Below are 22,986 nucleotides of genomic sequence, written 5' to 3' on the forward strand. Positions count from 1 at the left end.
ATGTATATTGTATGTCAATTTAATAATGTTTTTCTTTTCCAGGTTATTTGGATTACATCAGGTAGGGGGGCCCCCGACTAACAGGATGAAAAAGGGGGGCTCGACGTAAAAAGTTTGTACACCCCTGGTGTAAGCTATTAACACAGAAGCCGTCTGCATATGTGTGAGCTCCCACGCATGCGCAGATGGCTGCTGTTTTAACAGCTTCTCACAAAAAGATTGTTGGAGGACCACCGTATCCCCACCTTTTTTCACAGAAAAAAAGCACTCAATATGAAATGCAGAAAAGGAAAGTAATGGATTTTTATCTAACATGACAAGGCCATATCTTTATAAATAACAATGACTCACGTCTTCTTACTGAGATATAAAACATCTCCTCTCTTTGCTATCTCTCACTCTGTCTCATTCTCTCCTTGCGGTCTCTCCTGCCCTGCCCACCGTAGTCTCTTCTAGATCATACCCTGCTCCTCTTTGCACTCTCTCCTCCCTCCCCTCTCTTTACACTCCCTGCCTTGCTGTGTCTGCCCCTCTCTGTGCACATTACACTGCCTCCTCTCCTTTCTCTCGCTCTGCTCCCCTTGAGACAGCATTCCAGTTGTTGCTTAGCAACCATGTAACAACTGAACCTTTGTACGGAAACATACCTAAGCCTTCTGTAGAAAGTTTCAGCTGTTACAGGGTTGCTAAGCAACAACCGGAATGCTGTCTCAAGGAGAGGAACAAGGAGGGGAGGAGAGAGAGAGACAGCAAGGAGGGGAGAGAGATGAGTAGGAGAGGAGGCAGTGTAACATGCACAGAGAGGAGCAGACAATAAGACAGGGAGTGCAAAGAGAGGGGAGGAAAGAGTGCAAAGAGGAGCAGGGCATGATGGATGAGAGAGTAAGTTTGGGAAGTGGGGACAAGAGACAGTAAGGCATTACTGGGAGGGGTGAAAACAGAGCAATGTTTAATTAATAACCTTTAAGATCTGCTCGATCGGTTTATGTTAGGCCAAGTACAGCTAGTTTAAATAAAATAATGAAGAGATTAGTTGCTTGAGATGACAAAATTACTACATTATACTGTACCAATATAGAAATCGTTATTATTACCTTTTTCCAGGCATCAGCAATGCATTCATGTAATTTATACGGAATTAACACCTGAAGTCCTTCACATGTATGATATATTTGGCGGCACACAAATATGAACGATCCGTTTAGAACAGGCAGCATCTCTGATTCAAACAAAACAGGAATGTCTTCACTGAGAAGTTTCTTGGTAAACTGGGCAATACTATGAGCACCAATTAAGCTGAAATAAATAATATAACACTCAATAATATAATTAAATACATAGAAATCACTTTCAAATATGAAACGCAGGAAAGGTAAGTAATGGATTTTTTTCTAGCATGACAAGGCCAATATCTTCTTACTAAGAGATAAAACATCTTGGAGATCCTTATGTAGTGGCTTACTCCAACCAACCATGCCATGCACTAATAATATCTCAACTGATTCCCCTGCTCTCATATACTGTACTTTTTTTTTGTATCAATCTTTTATATACTGTACTTTTTTTTAAAAATTGTTTTGGCTGCGTTTCTGCCGTTCTAGGAATTTTACAGGACCCCCAAACGCCAAAGAATTATCTTAAAGCAATACACCCTTGGCATCTCCCCGTAGAGCTGGTAGACCTTTCCTCTGCTAGCCTCACTTGTTCCTGAGAACTCAAAATAGAGCAAATATTACTCAAATCCCATAATGAACAATAATCTGAATTACAAGTGGTAGAAAATCAGGAGTGACAAGTGGTAGAAAATCAGCATCCTCTTTCCATATTGCACTAGAGGCGGCACCCCTCTGTAAAGATTCCCTTTGGAATTACTAGGATTACCCCCACAATTGACCAGATGTTCCCCCACTTTTTGGGGGGTTATTTTAGCATACCCACATTATCATTGTAATGGGTGTTCCCTCTTCTCAATGATTTAAGGAAAATAACGCAGCACAGGGGTGGCAAACTCCAGTCCTTAAGAGCCACAACAGGTCAGGTTTTAAGGATATCCATGCTTCAGCACAGATGGCTCAGACATTAACTGAGCTATTGATTGAGCCACCTGTGCTGCAGCAGGGACAGCCTTAAAACCTAACTTGTTGGTGATAGGAAAAAGGTGCAGGGACGGCAAATAGTGGGTGGCCCTTGATGACTGAAGTTGGCCACCCCTGCCATAGCATAAACCCAAAGATTAAAAGTTGGAGCCTCCCTTTGCATAGATGTATTTTATGGGTTAACCACCATCGTATTGCTAAACAAACATACTGTAGGATTCAGAATGAGATGTTCATTCTGATTCCCCCCCTTCATTCGTTTTTAGGAACTGACATTTCTTGTATTAAATGTTACACTATTTACAAAATGTTTTTTTCTTCACTAACTGGCATGTCATTGCACGTCAAATAATGTAAGACATCAAACATTTGTGTAGGTGATCATGACCATGAAGTGCAGAAGCTAGTAGTACTGGACATAGTTTCCAAAAATGAGACAATGCTTCAATACTGAGGACCTTAAGAAAGGATAACATTGGTTCTTACAATTCAGCTGCTGTATGTACCTGGCAATGTGGTATATCTGAAGATACATAACGAAGGTTAGAAAGAAGAGCAAAATATATACATAGAAGACAATCTGAACCTTTCAGCTAATATTGCAAGCACCATCATACCTGTCATTAGTAGGGTTTAGCCTTTCTCCATAAAGAAGAAGAGAGAGCCCTCCTTCAATTGAAGCAATCCTTGCTAATATATCAGCAATATACGTTAAAGTCGTTTCATCACAATTCAGATGAACCTGAAAAGACAAAATTGCAGTGACTTTTTTGAAAGACTTGTCAATATATCAACTACACCATGGGTCAGCAACCTGCGGCTCCCAAGCCGCATGCAGCTCTTTCTGCTCTTACTTCCAACTCTCTGCAGGTTGCCAACCCCCAGCTGCTGCCTCTCTCCCTCACTATCCTGGCGGTGGCTTCGTGAGAGGCAGGCCCGCAGCTGAGACGTCGGGCCCCGCAGCAAGATGAGGCTGGCCAGCCCCCTCCCCCACCCCTCGCTGCCACCGGCAGGACAGTGAGGGAGGAAGCAGCTGGGGGTCGGCAACCTGCAGAGAGCCGTAAGTAGGAGCAGAAAGGAGCAGTGTGTGTATATTTAGGGGGGTAGTGTAGATTTTTGTTGGGGGGTAGTGTATGTATGTATGTATGTATGTATGTATGTATGTATGTATGTATGTATGTATGTATTTGTAAATGGCACTGTTTTGCACAGAAAAACAATGAAAAATCTAAATAAAGGGATTTATTTTTGTGAGATGCATTTTATTCCCCCACATATTTTGTTGTATGTTAATGCTTATACTGTATATACCTATTAGTGTGTGTACTGTATATGTATGTGTTTGTGGGGCTATAATCTTCATGCATGTGTTGCAGCTCTCGGAATTGTTTGGAGAAAGATATTTTATACAGTATCAAATGGATCCTCTTCCTTAACAGGTTGCAGACACCTGAACAACATCAACATTATGAAGTACAATTAAAACAGATGCACCATATCTACTTTAAAAAAAAGTAGGGGAATTAACAAGGGTTTGCAAACCAATATCAGTGTGAGTATACTTTGCATCTGGGACTAAAAAAAAAAAGATCTAAATTATTTTATAGTTTGCCAGAATAAACAGCTCCTTTCAATAATTTTCCAACAAAGTAAAGAACCAGTATAATTGAAATGCAGTAAGGTTATAAATGCATCCGTTTTTGAGCCTACTTTTTATGCACGTTTGAACAAGGAAGAACACATTTTAATTTGAATAATTGTATTTTCAGTAAACAAGTATATTACTGTATGCAGCATGCTCAGAATGCAAAAACGGTATTGACACAATTGATAAATTCTATTAAAAGAACAACAATTGTGTTAAATGCATGAAATATTAACTAATAAGAACAATTTATTCAATCCCCAGGACATACTTGAAAACGAGAGGTAACTCAATGTATCAACAAAATAAATAAACAAAATAAATAAATAAATCTCACCAATGCAAAAGTGTGAAAATACTTGTTCATTGTGTACTACAAATACACTTCATGCATACATTTTACTGGTCTTTTTTAATAATCAGTTCCATGTAGCAGAGAAAAAAATGATAATAAAATAAACAGCTTATCAATGCAATTGGCTTTGTTGGGAAAATATCACTCTGTTTTACTTTATTTCCAATGAAAAATGAACAGGTTTTCATTTTCACTGGGTTCTGTATAATTCCAATCTTATCTGATACTAATCGTTCCGTTTAGCTAATAAACGCAGCATAATTACCTTGCAAACCAGAAAGAAATGTGAATTCAAAATCTACTTGTAGACTCTAGGGTACACATATTATATTATGAAAAAAGCTTGACAATTCCATCAAATCATAAAAACCCACAAACATTTGGCTACTATAGAAACATTAAAAGTTGAAAAAATATTTATGAACAAACATACACTTGTCTGATGAAGGCATCAGCTACATAATACCTACATGGGGCTGTGTAAATAAATGAATAAATGTATATATATATATATATATATATATATATATATATATATATAAACAGAAAAAGAGAGAGAGAGCACGCCCCATAGCATAATACTGCGTAATTTATTATAAAAATAGGGAACGGATGGAAGGGGGGGGGGGGGGGAAATCGCACTCACAAGATAAAAAGTTTTAAAATGCAGTTTGTGAATAAATTCACCATAAACGCGTCAGGGACACTGAGAAGCGCGATTACGTCACAAAGACGCTGCGCACGCGCATGAGGCCTTACCAAGCGCGGGAAGATTACAGCGGCCATTCGGAGTGGAGAGCTGAATTCGAACAGCATACAGACGGTATAACGGCGTCCTTATCCAGTTGGCAGTGATCTGGACCAGCTATCGGGAAGTGACTTTGCCCAGCAGTACCGGATGGTGGTGAATTTATTCACAAACTGCATTTTAAAACTTTTTATCTTGTGAGTGCGATTCCCCCCCCCCCCCCCCCCCTTCCATCCCTTCCCTATTTTTATAATAAATTACACAGTATTATGCTATGGGGCGTGTGCTCTCTCTCTTTTTCTGTTTGTAGATATCCGTGGAGGTGGTTTATCCCTTGTGAGAGCAGCAGAAGATCCCGTGCACAAATCCTACACCTCCTATTATGGACTGATTATTGAAGGACTGGTTGGATTTTATATTATAACTTTACACTTATTTTTCATCAATTTTTTTCATTTTTTCACTTTTTTAGCACTTTTTGCACACTTTTTATTTTTCATTTTTCACCCACATTGATGTATTATTCCATGGTGTTGTTTTAAGTGTATTTGTTTATTAAGCTTAGTATTTAACAGTTTTATCACACATGTACATCTTGATTTTTAAACACATTTAGGAATCTTATACACCTTTTGTTTATAAGATATTAGCACTACAGTTTATTACACATAGTATTAGAATATCATTTTGGCGCCACAATTTTTGTTTTTATATATATATATATATATATATATATATATATATAACCCTTTTATCCTACCCACCCCTAGATGAGATGGGGGGTATGCTCCTTGATGGTTACCTCAAGCGGTCTGGGTGCTGCAACCTGCTGGCAACAGGAGGGCTGAGGGCTCCGCGGTGGTGTGGGGAGAGCCAGGACAGGGAACAGGGGGACAGATTACCTTGATCTCTGATGGTGCAGTGCCTCCAGCCAGTGAGGATCTCCTGATCTTCAGGGGATGGACCCCCACTGACACTCCTTCATAACCAGAGACATGAATCCACACATCTTCATTCAGCCATCAGCTCCAGCTCAGAGACTACACAGTTCTGTACTTGCATAACTTCATACATGACTCTTAGGACAGATCCCTGTCTAATTAGTAGATTTCCCTCCCCTTCCCCATCCCAGGCATGGGAGGAGAAGGGAGAGACCCTCTTGCCTGTTTGACTTCTCCTTCAGATCCTCTCTACCTCTCAACTGACTAACTGATTTTAGGAGGCATGTCCCAATTTGAACATCCTTGGGGAGTGTCTCTAACTCTGACTCATTACAAGCCAGGGCCGGATACAGATTGGCCCACACACAGCAGAAGGCGTTCCAACCAATATCCACCCCTTAGATTGACAGCCTCAGAGTTGCAAGGCCCGCCCTCAAATATTGATACAACATTCAAGGCTGAAACACACAGGCCTAATAAAGGATTTAACCTTTCCACTGCCTGCACTAACAGGACTGAAAGAGGAAAGGCCCAGAAACAGAAGTAACTGCCGGGAGGCTATGTTACATATACATTATATATATATATATATATATATATATATATATATATATATATTGTGATGTACTGAAGCAGAAGGTGTTTGAGGGGAGGTACATAGGACCCAGCACCTTCCAGGGTGTGTTCCCTTCCCTCACACCAGAGCCTTCATTAATCAGGTACCATGTAAAAGGCAGCACAGACAGTTTCCTGTGCTGATGCTGTGCTGATCTGAAGGCACATACACAGATAGTCATGTGAGAGACTGCAAGTGGAAAGCTACAGGTACAGAGTGTAAAGTGGGGAAAGAGGTTAGTTCGCCTACTGTTAGTTAGGGACTAAGCTGTATTATTCAGAACTCCTGAAAGGAGTTAGGTCTTTTGTTTCTGTTTTATATTATGATTTAATTTTAAAACCAGAGACAGAACATAAAACACAGACAAAGCTCAGTTTTTAGCACATCCAGTGAGACTCATACACGGTACAGTGCCTAAATATATATGTATAAATATCTAATAAGTAAAATGGTCTTTTAGTTTGACATTTTTGGCCAAAATTGTTGTAAGCCCCTGAGCCAACGCCAAGGCAGACCACATATCAGGGGTCCCTAACGCTAATATAAATTCTTAATAACCTGTGTAATAACAGGAAGAATGATTTATAGTAAATCTGTCAATATTAGTTGCAAAGTTCTGAGTCTGACTGAAGCTTTTATTAACCTGTACATTACCAGGAAAAGCACTCTGTATTAGAGATGTCACAGCCAAACTGCAAGCAGGCAAGTTCCCCTGAGTGGAAGATGCTATGGAGTGAGCCCATAACCATTTAAATGTGGGAGGGGGTGAGCTTAAATTAGGAAGGAGGTTGCCACCCTCCAATCAGCCATGACTAGCTGGACAAGAATTGTAAAACATACTGGACACCTAACAAGCTCCTATTAAACCCCCAAAATGACCACAACATATATATAAGCATATGAGTGTCACAGAGGAGTGCTACTGAGCATGGCAATATATATTTTAAAACCAGAGACAGAACATAAAACACAGACAAAGCTCAGTTTTTAGCACATCCAGTGAGACTCATACACGGTACAGTGCCTAAATATATATGTATAAATATCTAATAAGTAAAATGGTCTTTTAGTTTGACATTTTTGGCCAAAATTGTTGTAAGCCCCTGAGCCAACGCCAAGGCAGACCACATATCAGGGGTCCCTAACGCTAATATAAATTCTTAATAACCTGTGTAATAACAGGAAGAATGATTTATAGTAAATCTGTCAATATTAGTTGCAAAGTTCTGAGTCTGACTGAAGCTTTTATTAACCTGTACATTACCAGGAAAAGCACTCTGTATTAGAGATGTCACAGCCAAACTGCAAGCAGGCAAGTTCCCCTGAGTGGAAGATGCTATGGAGTGAGCCCATAACCATTTAAATGTGGGAGGGGGTGAGCTTAAATTAGGAAGGAGGTTGCCACCCTCCAATCAGCCATGACTAGCTGGACAAGAATTGTAAAACATACTGGACACCTAACAAGCTCCTATTAAACCCCCAAAATGACCACAACATATATATAAGCATATGAGTGTCACATTATGACACATGACATTTATTATGATTTAATCATGTTCCTGATTTGTACCTTGTAAATAAGCCCTCCTGTGCAAAAACGCTAAGTTTGTCTGCCTTTGATCTGGACATAAGATCCTACGCTGGGACTGAGATGTCACAATATAGAAATATATATATATATATATATATAAATATATATAACTCGGTCCCCCTGGTCCCCCGTAAGTACTGTTTACCTCTGCTGTGGCAGCTGACGTGTCCAGCAGGTGCTGGTAGCTACGGGGGAATAGGCAGGGCGATCGGGTCGCCGGCGGCTCCCTTTGCAGGGCGCCGCCATATTGAATTATATCCGCGCATGCGCAGTGCTGTTCGCGCAAGGCAAGCACAGATGGCGGCAAGAGAGGGAGACGCTCTGGGGGGACTACAGCCTCCAGAAGGCTATGGGGCAAGGAGGCACATGACGCAATGCAGCCAATAGTGCTCCAGGATTCCCTGCAGCAGGGAATAGATACATTTTGCGTGTTTGCTGCCACACTAGTCGGAGCTGGGATGCAGATACGGTAGCTGGCCAGAGACCCCCCCCAGGGCCCGACTCCCCTGTGTAGCTTGTGGTTGCTGCAGGGATAGGCCCATAGAGAGGGACACTGCCCCTGTAGAACCAGAGCATAGGGACAAAGCCAGGACGCAGCGGCATCCTGAGTCAGGGTGATCTGGGACCAGATCATCCCCCTGTGATACAGAGACTATTAAGGTGGTACCATCCAGGAGGGGACCCACCCACCGCAGAGGTGGAGGCGTCGCGGTTCATCATCGGATCCGTGGATCCCATCTGCGTCATCTGTGCGCCCGGGTGTGGGTACCTCATCTCACCAAGTGCACCAACTATACACTGGCTAGTGGGGCAGCCCTGTCTAACACACTTGGGTGGGTTGTTGGTTCTGTGGACATTGGGATGGTACGGTGCCCGGAGCACCTCAGTACATTGGGGTAAACGCTGCAGGAGTGTGGACACAGTGTTGGGAAGGCACGGTGAGGGGTTGCGGCCCTGTGAGGCCTTGAGTTGCTGTAGGGGGGTTATGGTTTATGACTGTTCTATTGTTCTTTGCATACAGTAAATTGCTATTGTTTTACTGCATCAGTGTGTATTGTTCATACATGGTCCTGCATGGAACTATCCCGCATAGTTAGGATCCCGCGCAGGTGGAGGTGCTGTCACCCATCGAATCAGGTACACCCAGGCTCCCAGCGGCGGAGGTTCAGGCCTTCTGTGAGCCACAGGTAACGTGCCACACACACCGTAGCCGCCCTATCTCCCAGGGGTGGGGGAAAGTGTGCTGCATATATATATATATATATATATATATATATATATATATATATATATATAATGATATGATGTGCAGAGAGTGGGAGTTAAGTGATAGGGAGAGTGTTCTAAATATGCTGCCGCAATGTATAGGTTTTAACACAAAACCCCCACAAATAATATAGTTAAATATACATCAGGCGCAATAAAAGAAACAGTTCTATATATAATCGCTGTGAGGATGAGACAAATAGTAATAATGTGGAAGAGCAGCAGGTATAGATGATCCTGATGTCAGTCCTACGCATAATAAAGAAAGGCCAACATAGTGAAGTAAAGTTTGATGTATTCTATAGCGCAAAAAGTGAAGGGCTACTTAGAATGTAGCAGATTTTTACAAGCATTGTCTGGTAACAATCCCAGCTTTGTAATACAGCCGTGAGCTCTGACGTCCTGGAGTCTCTGCCCCTTCCTCAGAGTGCTTGCAGATCAGCTGTCTCATCTGTGAATCGGGTACTTGCACTGTTTCAGCTTCCTCATCAGCTGATGTTTACGTTAGCACAATGCAAGGGGTTTTCAGTCTCAGGCTGCGATGTATTTCCCCTGATGAAGTCTCACAGAAACGAAACGCGTATGGCCACTTGCCTACCTATTTTCCAAGATTAGCTACTCTGTCATCCACATTGCATTGACATTGTTAGTGCCAGAAAATGTACAGTGTGTAGCGATTTGGATTCACTGGCACATCGCAGCCTGAGACTGAAAACTCCCTGCATTGTGCCGATGTCAACATCAGTTGACGAGGAAGCTGAAACAGTGCAAGTACTTGATTCACATACGGAGACAGCTGATCTGCAAGCCCTCCAAGGAAGAGGCAGAGACTCCAGGACGTCAGCACTCACGGCTGTATTACAAAGCTGGGATTGTTACCAGACAATGCTTGTAAAAATCTGCTACATTCTAAGTACAAGATGCAGGTATTCGTGGATGGTGGTGCAACTGCCTTGGAAAAAAGCGTGGGACCAAAGATTGCAGGATACTGGGTACAAAAGTTTATTGGCACATAAAAAAAAGCACAGCAAGCACTCTGACGCGTTTCAGCCGCGAGGGCCTTTGTCAAAGAGTATAGTACATGAAACAAAACATCTAGTTAAACGTCTTACACTAGATGTTTTGTTTCGTGTACTATACTCTTTGACAAAGGCCCTCGCGGTTGAAACGCGTCAGAGTGCTTGCTGTGCTGTTTTTTATGTGCCAATAAACTTTTCTACCCAGTATCCTGCAATCTTTGGTCCCACGCTTTTTTCCAAGGCAGTTGCACCGCCATCCACGAATTCCTGCATCTTATACTCCTTCGGTAGGAGCACGCTCAACAGCACCTGGACCTCCAGCAAATTATTCATGTGAGTTTATCCAATTTACTGCATTATTGTACCTTTAGCCAGTGACACCCATACAAGATATACCTATTCCAAAGGTTAGTGGGAGTCCACACAGATTGGCTTTTAATGGTCTGCAAGTGATATTACTGATTGGAAGGTCTGATTTAAGCATGCCGTTTGTTTCTGGAAAGACAATTGTGATATAAGGACATTTTGTATACATGGACGTTCCCTGTGAGCATTGCATAGGAGTTAATTCTCCTATTCTATCACTACATTCTAAGTAGCCCTTCACTTTTTACACAATAGAATACATCAAACGTTACTTCACTATGTTGGCCTTTCTTTATTATTCCTAGGATAGACATCAAAATCATCTATACATGCTGCTCTTCCACATTATCTATTTGTGTAATCCTCACAGACACTATATATAGAACTGTTTATTTCATTGCGCCTGATGTATATTTAACTAATATATATATTTAAAAAAAAACAAGAATTGTAGCGCCAAAAGTATTAATAGTGATGAACTAAAATAGTGACTGAAGTGTTAATTGAATAAAGTGAACTTCAATATAAAATGCAAAGTATAATTACTTATAAAAAATACATGAATCATTAATTTTCAATAAAAATGCATCACACAAAACTTCACAACATATACAAAAAATATGTGAAAGTGCAAAAAATGTGTCTAAAAAGAAAAGGAAAAGAGTCCAACCAGTCCTTTTTAAATCAGTCCATGAAACACGTGGATAATTGATGCTGGTGTGGGGGGTCTCCGGCTGCTCTCAATAAGGATGAACCACATCCAAGATTACCTAAAAAAGAAGAGAGAGCGCACGCCCCATAGCATAATACTGTTGATTTAATGATAAAAAGGGAAGGGAAGGAGGGGGGGGGGGGAAGAATAGCACTCACAGGAGTATAAATCAATTAAAACATTGTGTCAATAATTCACCACCATCCGGTCTCTGCACTGTAAACATCCAGAGTTCTTGGCTCCCTCAGGGCTGTATGGAGATGATGTTATTCACAGGAGGACCGTGGTGTAATTCGCCGAGAGAATTCAGTCCATCTACATCAGAAAAACACCTCCTTTACTTCAATGGCTGCCGGATCAATCGCGCGCTCCAAAGCTGCCTCGTGCGCATGCGCAGCGTCGTGATGACGTAATTGCGCAATTAGGATTCCCTGACGCGTTTCGTCACCAGAGGGCGACTTTTTTCAAGTCCTTTGCGCACGAGGCAGCTTTGGAGCGCGCGATTGATCCGGCAGCCATTGAAGTGAAGGAGGTGTTTTTCTGATGTAGATGGACTGAATTCTCTCGGCGAATTACACCACGGTCCTCCTGTGAATAACATCATCTCCATACAGCCATGAGGGAGCCAAGAACTGTGGATGTTTACAGTGCAGAGACCGGATGGTGGTGAATTATCCACACAATGTTTTAATTGATTTATACTCCTGTGAGTGCTATTCTTTCCACCCCCTCCCCTTCCCTTCCCTTTTTAGCATTAAATCAACAGTATTATGTATGGGGCGTGAGTTCTCTCTTCTTTTTCTTATATATATATATATATATATATATATATATATATATTTAAAATATAATTAAAAGAGTGCATTGCATCACACAATCAATTTCGCACCTAAAATCATTAGAGACATATGTTGGTATGTCATTATCTATGCTCTTACATATGGAGCATGTTTTCTAATTCAATGTACTGTATGATGTGCGTCATACAATTATAAAGCATTTCTGGTGCAAAAAAGTGGCCCATACAGGTTTATTTTCATTTTTAAACATATCTCTGCATAGGTGCGCTATCAACAACCTCCAAACTTTGCCTATAACTCAATGCAGGGTAATTATTTCATATGCAGCACAACACAACCATTCATTCATTTTGGTCTGAGCAGGTATCAACTTGGAATGCGTGCTATTGTAATCACACTTTTACCCATGTAGAATTTAGAGTGATTTGTAAACGAGAAGATATTTATTCATAGGACTATTTCACTTAAGAGTAAAACTAAGACAACTTAAAATGTATAACATGTTTACCAACCTTTTTCCCTTTCAGAAGCTTATGTATTGGGCCCAGAAGGGCATCTATAACTGCCCCAGTGTACAGACATTCACTAGCACATTCTTTACAGTCACAAAGCATCCTGAGGACCTCCATAGCCAAGCTTGATGGAGCATAGCTTCCTAGCAATGGAAAATTAGAGTTTATTATTAATACATGAAATATCCCAAGCATTGCAAACGTTTCCCAATGAATTAAAAAAAAAAAAAAACACTATTGTGATAACAAAAAGTGAACTAATAAATATTGTATGTTGTATGTTTATAGGTAAAAAAGTGTTTTTGTCGTTTTGGAAAGAAAAGGCTTGTACTGTAGAAGCTATTGTTGCAGTTTGTTTTAGCTTACCAAAACGCATTACCTAATGATTCGAGACCCCCTGCTTATGAGCTATCCCACACATTGATTTTGGAAAAAATTTCAAGCATCATCAGTATTGATTAATGTTATCAGTATATCCTCAATGTGCACCAGATGGGCAAACTGCAATTATTGTTATCAGTATAAGAGAGCCTTGCTGAAAAGTTCACAGATTGCTTATCCAGTACACATTTCATGATGGGAAAAATGTCATGATGGTTCACATTGGTGCTGCAGTGCATTCAAGGGAGGACAGGTCTGTCTAAACAAACAGTGGCATCACACAAAGGAAAAAGCTAAAGCGAATTAAATGCCAACTAACCAACTAAGTAGGTTACTGTATTTATAAAATAACACATACAGTATTTGTTACTACTTAAAACATTTAAAGCAGAAAAACGTGAAAAATCCTATTTTTTTAAAATCAGTTATGTAGTATTAGATAATACAGTCTGCATTATTTTTAATGATTTTTTAAATGTACTGAGAATCCTATGGTTGCTATTACAACCATTTAGAACAGTAATTTTCAACCGGGGTTCCGCAAGCACCCCTCAGGGGTTCCATGGCAGCCAGGGGTGGGAGAGCTGGTACAACTCTCCCAGCTGTCACAGGCCTGGTGGCACAGTGGCACCCCACAGCTTCCTAGCTCAGCAACAGCCACTGCAATCCTTCCTCTCCCCACAAACATAAAAGATACCACCCCTCTATACACAACTAGTCGCTTCCTACTTCTTCAGTGTCTCCTCTGTGGCCTTTGCAGAGCTCTCTGGCTGCTGCAGCCTTTTCTCCTCTCTCCTTCCCTGTCTGAGAGATGCTGAACACAAAGTGGAACACTGAAACTAGATTCGCTGGAATGAAGCGGGCCTAGCCTGAATGGGCGGCACAGCAGGTGACCGGGGGGCTCGGCCTCCCCGAACCGGATTGGCCGCAAGAGCGGCCGGGGGAGGGGCTGCAGGGATATAGCCAGCAGCCAGGAGGGAGGTCCGGCCACTTTCTGGCGCGGACGGGCAGCACGCTACCTCAGTTATGATTATGTTTATTATTAATAAACAAAGCCGCGGCCATTTTACCTCCAGACTGTGTCCTCTCTTTATTTGGTACGTTACATAGAAATAATTCTAGGTGAGGGGGGGAGCTCGCGCCTCCCTGGTCATGCAAAACTTGGCCAGGTGCCAAACATTCCGGGCATTACTGGAAGAATAATACCTTGAAATCAGCCAATCCGCTCTCAGAATTGAAGGGATTATCAGAGTTTTAACCTACAGAATAGTAATAATCCCATCAGAAAAGGGTATTACTGGCCAGGGCACTATTGGCCAGTAATGCCCAGTTCTGAGAGGATTATTACTTAACTAATGCCCTGAATTCTGACAAATCAGAGAACAGGGATTTCATTAATGCCTGGTATTTAAACTCATTTGGGCAATATTTTCTTTATCATTTACTTTATACCATTTGCATCTTTTCACTATACTGCCCAGCTGTGCTCCTATAGGTTGCTGGTGAGAGTTTATTAAACTGTAGGAATCACCAACAATCTAACCCCCTTTTTGACAAAATTATAGGTTAACACGACACTGAATTGAATGGGAATTAACGCCACATCGGTATGAGGATGCCCCCTTGTACTGTATGTTGTCTGACTTCAAGAATTAGAGATAAAGTTGTGTTTATAAAGTAAAAATGGAAGGAACAATGGCTATTTCCTAGGAAGGCTAATCTAATTTAAGTAGTTTTACAAATGAATGTTTAGTGTAATGATTTATATTTAAGGTTTTGTTTATGCATATGAAGTGCCAGCGATATAAGCAGAATATAATTACCTGTTTGAGCTACAAGTGTCCTCTTTGGGTCATTTGGACAATACAACATTATGTGGGTAAACAGCACCACCAAGTCAGTTAGAGAAACCATTTCTGCAACAACAACAAAAATGCACTTATTCTCAAATGTGTCTTATGAGCGAACAAAAAGAATGTACTGCTCTGGCAAAAAGACAAATACATCAAACCAGCCTTAAAATTATAGGAACATGGTAAACATTGCATGTAAACCTCTAAATCAGGGGTGGTCAACTCCAGTCATCAAAGGCCAGAAACAGGTCTGGTTTTAAGGATATCCCTGCTTCAGCACTGGTGGCTCAGTCGTTCTGACTGAGCCACCTGTGTACTGAAGCAGGGATCTCCCCAATACCTTGCATTTGTGTGGCCCTTGAGGACTGGAGTTGCCGACCCCTGCCCTAAATCCTTTTGTATATGCTACGGTTTTCTTGGGCAAGAGCATTTCCAGTGGTCTCTATCCATATACAGTGTCTGAACTTCATGCCCTACTAAAAGGTTTGCATATTTAGTGAATAAAGACCTAAACTAAGTGATTTTAATCTATTCACTTTATGTCCTGGCACCTCTGTAACAGCTGCAATCTGTGCTCTCTCTCAAATGTTTTTCTTGCAGGGCGCTCTATTTGAAAATGACTGATGGTCTCCCTACTTGCATGACCTAGAGATAATGTTGGGGCAGGCAATGTCATGTGAAGAGCAACAAGAAGACTCTCTCTGTAACATGTAACCTTCTTGCTGCTGATTAGATAGAGCAGGGGTGTGCATACTGGGGGAGGGGGCATGGCGGTTACAAAGCCCTGCGCATCCTCGAAGGTATTTAAATTAAATGCCGGTGATCGCGCGAGGCCTCTGTAACTTTACTTACCTTAACTTTCCAGCGACGCGTCACTATGGCAACCCGGTGTCAAATGCCGCCGTGGGGTCACATACATATGACACCAAAGCTAAGCGGGGGGGGGGCACAAGCAGGGGGTGAGAGCAGGCAGGGGGGCCAAGGGAGAAGAGTTTGTGCATCCCTGAGATAGAGGAGATAGAGTACCGTTACCTCGAGGTCATGCCAGGACCTCAGAGTAAAAAAAAAAAAAGGAAGCTGTAAGGAAGGAGAGTGGAGAAGTGTGCTCCGCCAACCACAGGAAGCTATGGGAATAGGGCACTGAAGGAAGATACCCTTGCTTTAACGGTATATTCCCTAAAATAATTATAAAAAATAAAAAAAATTGTTGCCACTGTTACTTTACAATTCCATATTTTTATGCTCTATTGAGTAACTCCTTTTTTGAGGTAGCACTCAAAACATTAGACTTTTTTTTTTTAGATTTTTTGTATAAATCATGCCTGTCAGAAAGTAATGAGTTTGCTGCCTAATGATTAAATACACATGCTACATGCTCTACTGTAAATACTGTTGAGATTTGAAATAAAATTTAAAAAAAAACACAATTTTGTTATTTGTTTTCTTAAAAAAATTATGTGAAGGATTGCACGTTGAATATGTGCCGTTTAACATTATAAGAGCAAGAACATATTAAATAGAACAAACATTACGTGAAACATTGATTTAGATCTCTCATATCTCAGAAGCGAGTAAGAAACAGCCCGACTATCAAATCTTACTTTTACATTTCCAATTACCTTTTCTATTTTTCAGTTTTATGGGGAACAATTTTCTGCCATGTTTATATATCAACAATCTTCCTAGAAGACTAAGTGAATGAACAAAGTATAAATACTGTAATTCTTTTCTGGAATAGAACGTCTTCTGTTTAGTGCCTGGAGTGAAAGAAAAGAGGAAAACATAATTAAAGTTCTGTAAATGCACATGGAAATGTGACATTTTCTTTGACTGACACCAACGGTGCAGAGAATAATAGAATATTCACTCTCTGTCAAATGAGAGGTTAGTTTTGATCCAAACTGCCAGTCCAACAGCACATGTAAAGACTATTAAATGTTTTCCATAAATTAAGTTAGGCAACAATATTTACTTCTATAAAGGGTAGTGTGTACTGTATAAAAACAGAAATTATGAACATTTGTTTATAACAGAATTTAAAGTATTTTAATGTGTTCCCACATGAAACCTTTCTTCTGGTCTCAGTCTGGTGTGCATATGGTAGGTCATAACCAACATTTAACTACAAAGGAGGAGATGTATCAAGGCATAGTGCCATTTCCATCTTGCCTCACTTTGCTTCAATGTATCAAGGTCTTTACTCAAGGTTTTGCTCTATGCGCATCATCTTGTCATTTAGGTAGTACCACAAGGAGGATGATGCACAGATCGGAAGAGGAGCCTCTTCAGTTCCACTTCCTGATAGATAGCGATCTTCCCTACAAAAACGAGCCGTAAATTATGACGTAGATAGTACATCATGGGGCCCGTTGAGTGCTTGACCCCATAATGTAGTAGCCAAGTCTGTAGGCCACCCAAAGGGTTAAATGTTCTATATCGGTGCATCACTTTTTTATCTTGTATTCACAAAAACAAAATCCACTAAGTCTGAAGTGGCTTAAACGTCCCTGACTAACAATCTGTATCATATGTAGGAAACTCTATTACATTTGACACAACCACAAACAGAAAATGGTGCAATGCTTTTACATTAAAACATCTCGCCACACAAGAAAGCAAATGACCACTCTTTATTTACAATTTCACTTTGTAAGACATTAATTTTAGGAAAATATAAAATCACCTTTATAAATAAAACTGTTTGCAATAAATAGTTGGTCATTTTTAAACAAATTGCTAATTGAATGACTAATGTTTCTTTTAATCTGCAAAACGGGTCATTGTGCTTGTGCAGAAATGTGTGCTAATTATATGCATCATCTGATTTTGTTTTTATTCCCTTACATAACCGGAAAAAAATTATGATAATTTAGTATTATTCAGGTGATTATGGTATTGAATTAACCATACAGTTTAGTCAGGGGTTCAACCCCTGTGATACGAGTGCCCCTCGAGGTCCTACACAGTGTTAATACACATTTCTCTGACTTCTATGCCATACACCAGGGGTGTGCAAACTGGGCGGAGATTTTCTGGGAGGGGGCGCAGCACTTACAGAGGCCCCGAGCTCCTCTCCACAACATTAAATTAAATGCTGGGGGAGCATGCAAGGCCTCTGTAACTCTCTCTTCCCTGCTCTCCAGCAACGCGACACATGACAACCTGTCATCACATGACATCGTTACATCATATGACGCCGCCCATGCCAGAGCAGGGAAGGGGGCGCACGCAAGGGGGGAAAGCAGGCGGGGGGGCGCAAACGGAAAAGTTTGCACACCCGTGCCATAGACTGCTGTGGGGTGGATGAGGACAAAGGTAAAAGAGAAAACAATCACAATACTCAGCCAAAGGTGGATTCTGTGCACTCAGGGCAGGGTCTGTGACGTTAGGGGTGGATTCTGTGCACTCAGGGCAGGGTCTGTGACGTTAGGGGTGGATTCTGTGCACTCAGGGCAGGGTCTGTGACGTTAGGGGTGGATTCTGTGCACTCAGGGTAGGGTCTGTGACGTTAGGGGTGGACTAGAACTATGTGTCAAGCCTTTCTGGCACTGTGAGATTTATCTCAAGCTGTGTGATACCTGACAGGGTTGATGTGTGCCGTTTTATTCTTTCTACCAATGTAACTGAAACGAATTTCAATGATCAGTATGTTAAATAGCATTGTACCTAATCCCTGTGTCAGTGATGAATGATTTTGAAGCTCGAAAGAGTTTGCTTCTCTCGAGAATATGTTTCTGCATTTACTGCTTTCAAGTTGTACCCTTTGCATTACATAAAGTCAAAATTCCCATCACTTTAGCTGCCTGACTAATTTACATTGCTGTTTCCCATTCATTTACTCATTTGGGAAGCCATTGGTATGTGCAAAACCAACAATTTTAAACTTGAATATCAGAAAGCTTTATGACTTTTCATAAAGAGAAAATCAGGGAGAGAAATACATTAGTTGGTACATGGTGTTCAAAGCATAGAGGGAATACTCTTGAAGCGTACAAGGTGTCCTGAAGAATGCATTTTCATTTACAATAACAAAAGATGAACTTTACATTTTTCCCAAGTGTGTCTGAAAATTCAACTTTCAGCTGTTTTTATTTCAAATGCCAGTGCAATGGTAGAGCTGAGAAAGTAATGTAATGAAGAATTGTAGCTTTCAGGATGGTTTTAGCCTCATTAAGGGGCAGTCTTCATGTTCAATAGGTTAAATGTAAATGAATGACACAGCTTCTATAGAAATCAGGCAAGCATATTGCATGTATTATTGATTTTATTGTTGTACTTATATCTAGTATCTAAATTAATTTGTGTGTTTAAAGATTTGTACCTAATCTCTTCTGTGAAATTTGTAGACATGGTTGTACAGTACATTCAGGTAAATTGCTGTATGTATATTTTTATTTATGTAACGTCACCAATGTACGAGGCACTTTACAGAATTGACAAAGACAGGAAGACAACATGCAAAGTGTCACAAGTGCATAAACAGGAAGTTAACAATGAGAATTAGGGGAGCGTCTGCCCACAGAGCTTTCATTCTATCAGGGAATTTACAAAATAGGAGTAAGTACAATATAGAATATACAGTGTATGAGGCAGGGGGTGGATTACAGGCATTACTGCTGCGGCCAACTTCAGTCTTACAAATGCCCATAATTTTCGGGCTTTTTCTGGCTGGCGCCGAAATTGGCCGCGCTCAGCCGCATCTTCCCCTTTCCTCGCGACCCCCTGGCTGCTTGGCTGCTTGGCTGCTCCGCCTCGGCAGCTTTGCGCTTCTTCCCCTCCCGACCCCCTGGCTGCCTCTGCTCCCCCTCTTCCCGCATCTCCCCTCCATTCCCCTGTCCCCTTACCCGGGGATGCCGGCGGAACGTGTGACTGGTGCAACAGTGACACGTGGCACGCGTCACCAGCCGAATGTCACCAGCCGCATCTGCCCGGAGTCTGCCCGCACATTGCAGTGGCGGCCGCATAAGACTCAGCTCGGCCGCCACTGTAGGAGTCAGGCATGACTTGAAGACAGGGAGGTAATTGGGAAGAGTAATTATGAGATAAGATTATAATTATACGTTCCAAAAAAAATAGACAGTTACTCATTGAAAGACAATAATCAAATAAGTGAAAATGTTAGTTGAGGTTGTATTGAATCTTTCTAAAGGAAGGCAATTACATACTGCACACCCATTGATAAAGAAGCAATCCATCCAATAGTATACATGTGTTTTTTTTTAATTTTTAATAAATCAGTTCGGTAGTATTAGATAATACTTACTGTGTTATTATTATTATTATTATTATTATTATTATTATTATTATTAAATGTGTCTCTTAATGCCAATTTTAATGAGTTTTAATATACTGATGATCTTTTGATTTCCATAGCAGGATTTAGCCACTACCCCAGCCGTGCAATATCTTTTCAACACTTTCCTGTTTGTGGGTCATTTGTTGCCAATATTCCCAGCAGTTTGAGCTGCAAACCTTAACAATAGATAATGTTACCTTAGTAATAGAAGGAAGGATACATTGTAGCTGCTGATTTACACTGACTGAAGGATTGATTTGCAACTGAAAAGCAGCCATGTAGTGAACCCTGGAAGCAGGATCGTTGCCGATTGATCACGGGAGAATTAATCGATTGCCAGCTTTGTTTTAATTAGTTTTCAAAAAAGGTAATCAAAACGTTGCATATATTAAAACAAAAAATATATTATTTGTTGCCTTTTTAATAAGCTAAGTGAATACCAAAGAATGTAGATACTTAGTTATTTAATGGCAACAGGCTTAGATGGATACATGATCTCATTGCTAGTTTATACACAAAAATGAATAAACGGCATGCATAAAATTACTGCATATTTACCACAATGTTGCTGAGGAGTCATAGTTGTTGTTTTAGAATTTTCATCAACTCCTGACTGTGATGATTCAAAATAATAGAAGCACTGCTCAATAGCTGCAATAATCTAAAAAGATAAAAAACACATTGATTTCAAAACTGAAAATTGCCCTCTTAAGAATGTTATGAGAAAACCAAATTCCAACAGGGATAATGTTCAGATATGTTGTAAACATTTAACTTAATGCAAATCGGTGTATTCTTACTTATCTTGGCAATTATGGAATTTCAGATTGTTGCCAAAAAGTGGGTTTCCAGAGATTCCATAATTGTCATTTTGTAGAAATGTGTTGTGTACTAAACCTAAAGTTACCCAGAGGTGTGCTGCAAGTAATGCAGCACTAATATTGTTGGTTCAATATTATAAAAAAAAAAAAAAAAAACAGTCCCAGAGTGAACCAAATAAACAAAGATGTCCTGTGTTTCAAATATGTACAGTAAAAGTGAAATAATTGTTACAGTAGATTTATTTTTTTCCAAGTCCCTCCATGCCAGCAAAAACAAATGGGTGGGAGGAGAGAGACAAACTTCAGGATCCAAAAGTCTCTATAAAAGATATCTGTACTACTCCTCACATTCGTTCTCCATTTAGCCAAGCAATGAAAGAAGAAAAGCAGCATAATAATAGACAGATATTGAGTTAAAATGGTTGAAAAAGATAAGAATATGTGAAAGGGAAATTTGTACTGTCAAAGAAGGAGTGTGTTAGGGGAGCCCCTGCGTCAGCCACAAGTGTAGATAATTGTGAACGGTGCTAGGGTTTTGAACACAGTATTGAAAGGGGAGAGAAGGAACCCGAAACAGCACTCAAGTTCACACTCTGGAGGATAGTGATTGAGTTAAAACATATCTTTATTAATATCAATATATAAAATAGGGATGATAGAGCAACGTACTGGAGGTAGGTTGATCCTAATGGTTAATAGCCGTGTTGGCTCCGGATCAGACAGAGTATCACTCTGAGTGATACTAACCATTCGCCTTGAGAAAGCCTCTCGCGAAACGCGCGCGTCGGCTCCTACCTTCACGTGCACGCGCAGATCAGTTACTGTCTCCGCATGATTCACTGAACCGCGAGGTGATGCGGTAGTCTGCCCGTGCCTTCTATACAGGGTATTAGTGTCCCGACGGTCGCTCTTAACCTCCCTACAGAGTGAATACAGGGTACATGCTCTGAGCAATAAAGTATTGACTATTGTGCCTGCAGCAACACTGTAGCTGCGCTGCTGTTCGGATCCCTTCACAGCAGCAGTGAGACTCCACCTCCCTGACAGCGCAACAGCCTAGCCTCCTGCTATATGCCACATTATGTCTTCCTGGTCAGTATCTCGTATACAGTTATTACACAGGTCTGCCCCACGACCATAGGCACCTACCTCTGACATAGCCACAAGGGTCACTGCAAGTTTACACACTCCTGCAGATTGGCACCCAGAGGGTTACTTGAGGTCACTCTGACACTGTTATGGACCTATGATTCTGTCTGCAGAGGCCAGCTGTTTGCATCACTGATATACATACTAGAATTGCTGTATATGTCATCAGTTACCTCTGGTCATTTTGACTAAGTCTCACCTAGGTCTAGTCAGTAATTACTCTTGTTACCTGTAGCTCCGCTACCTACCAGGGCATACCCAGAGTACTCACTCATTACACAGATCCACACTAGGATTTCTGTGTTGTTCTGATACCAGCGCTTTATTAAAACTGTCTGGTATATATATACTAAGTCTGATCCGGAGCCAACACGGCTATTAACCATTAGGATCAACCTACCTCCAGTACGTTGCTCTATCATCCCTATTTTATATATTGATATTAATAAAGATATGTTTTAACTCAATCACTATCCTCCAGAGTGTGAACTTGAGTGCTGTTTCGGGTTCCTTCTCTCCCCTTTCAATACTGTCAAAGAAGGACTAGAATGAAAAAAAATGTCCCTTTTCTCTCTATGCTCCTCTTCTGCAGTACAAATAAACAGGCATGTAGAAAAGCAATCCTTTTCTTAGGATTGGAGAAAATAGACTACCATGCAGTAACGAAGCTGCCCTCTCTGAAGCGGTGTTCCAATAATGTGGACTTGGTAGATTATTCTCCAAAGGCTACATTTCAAAACCTCTGTAAAAACTAAACAGAGGTAAACATATCTACTGTAGAAGTGATGGAAAACACACCTCAAGCACAGAAAATACTAC

The 22,986-nt window shown here is 40.8% G+C and overlaps 1 protein-coding gene across 3 annotated transcripts in view; it reads right to left on the reverse strand.

Annotated features, from left to right (window-relative positions):
* The window catches only part of TBC1D32 (TBC1 domain family member 32), a 335,208-nt gene that overhangs the window by 240,830 nt on the left and 71,392 nt on the right, over positions 1–22,986 (reverse strand). For all 3 annotated transcript variants that reach the window (XM_075597756.1, XM_075597753.1, XM_075597754.1), the window contains 6 exons: positions 20,756–20,858; positions 16,521–16,658; positions 14,872–14,964; positions 12,668–12,810; positions 2,714–2,838; positions 1,095–1,296 (listed from right to left, as the gene is read on the reverse strand). In XM_075597756.1, coding sequence (XP_075453871.1) covers positions 1,095–1,296; positions 2,714–2,838; positions 12,668–12,810; positions 14,872–14,964; positions 16,521–16,658; positions 20,756–20,858 — 804 coding nt within the window. The remainder of the gene's footprint in view (positions 1–1,094; positions 1,297–2,713; positions 2,839–12,667; positions 12,811–14,871; positions 14,965–16,520; positions 16,659–20,755; positions 20,859–22,986) is intronic.

Source organism: Ascaphus truei, chromosome 4, assembly GCF_040206685.1.
Source record: "Ascaphus truei isolate aAscTru1 chromosome 4, aAscTru1.hap1, whole genome shotgun sequence".
Lineage (NCBI taxonomy): Eukaryota > Metazoa > Chordata > Amphibia > Anura > Ascaphidae > Ascaphus > Ascaphus truei.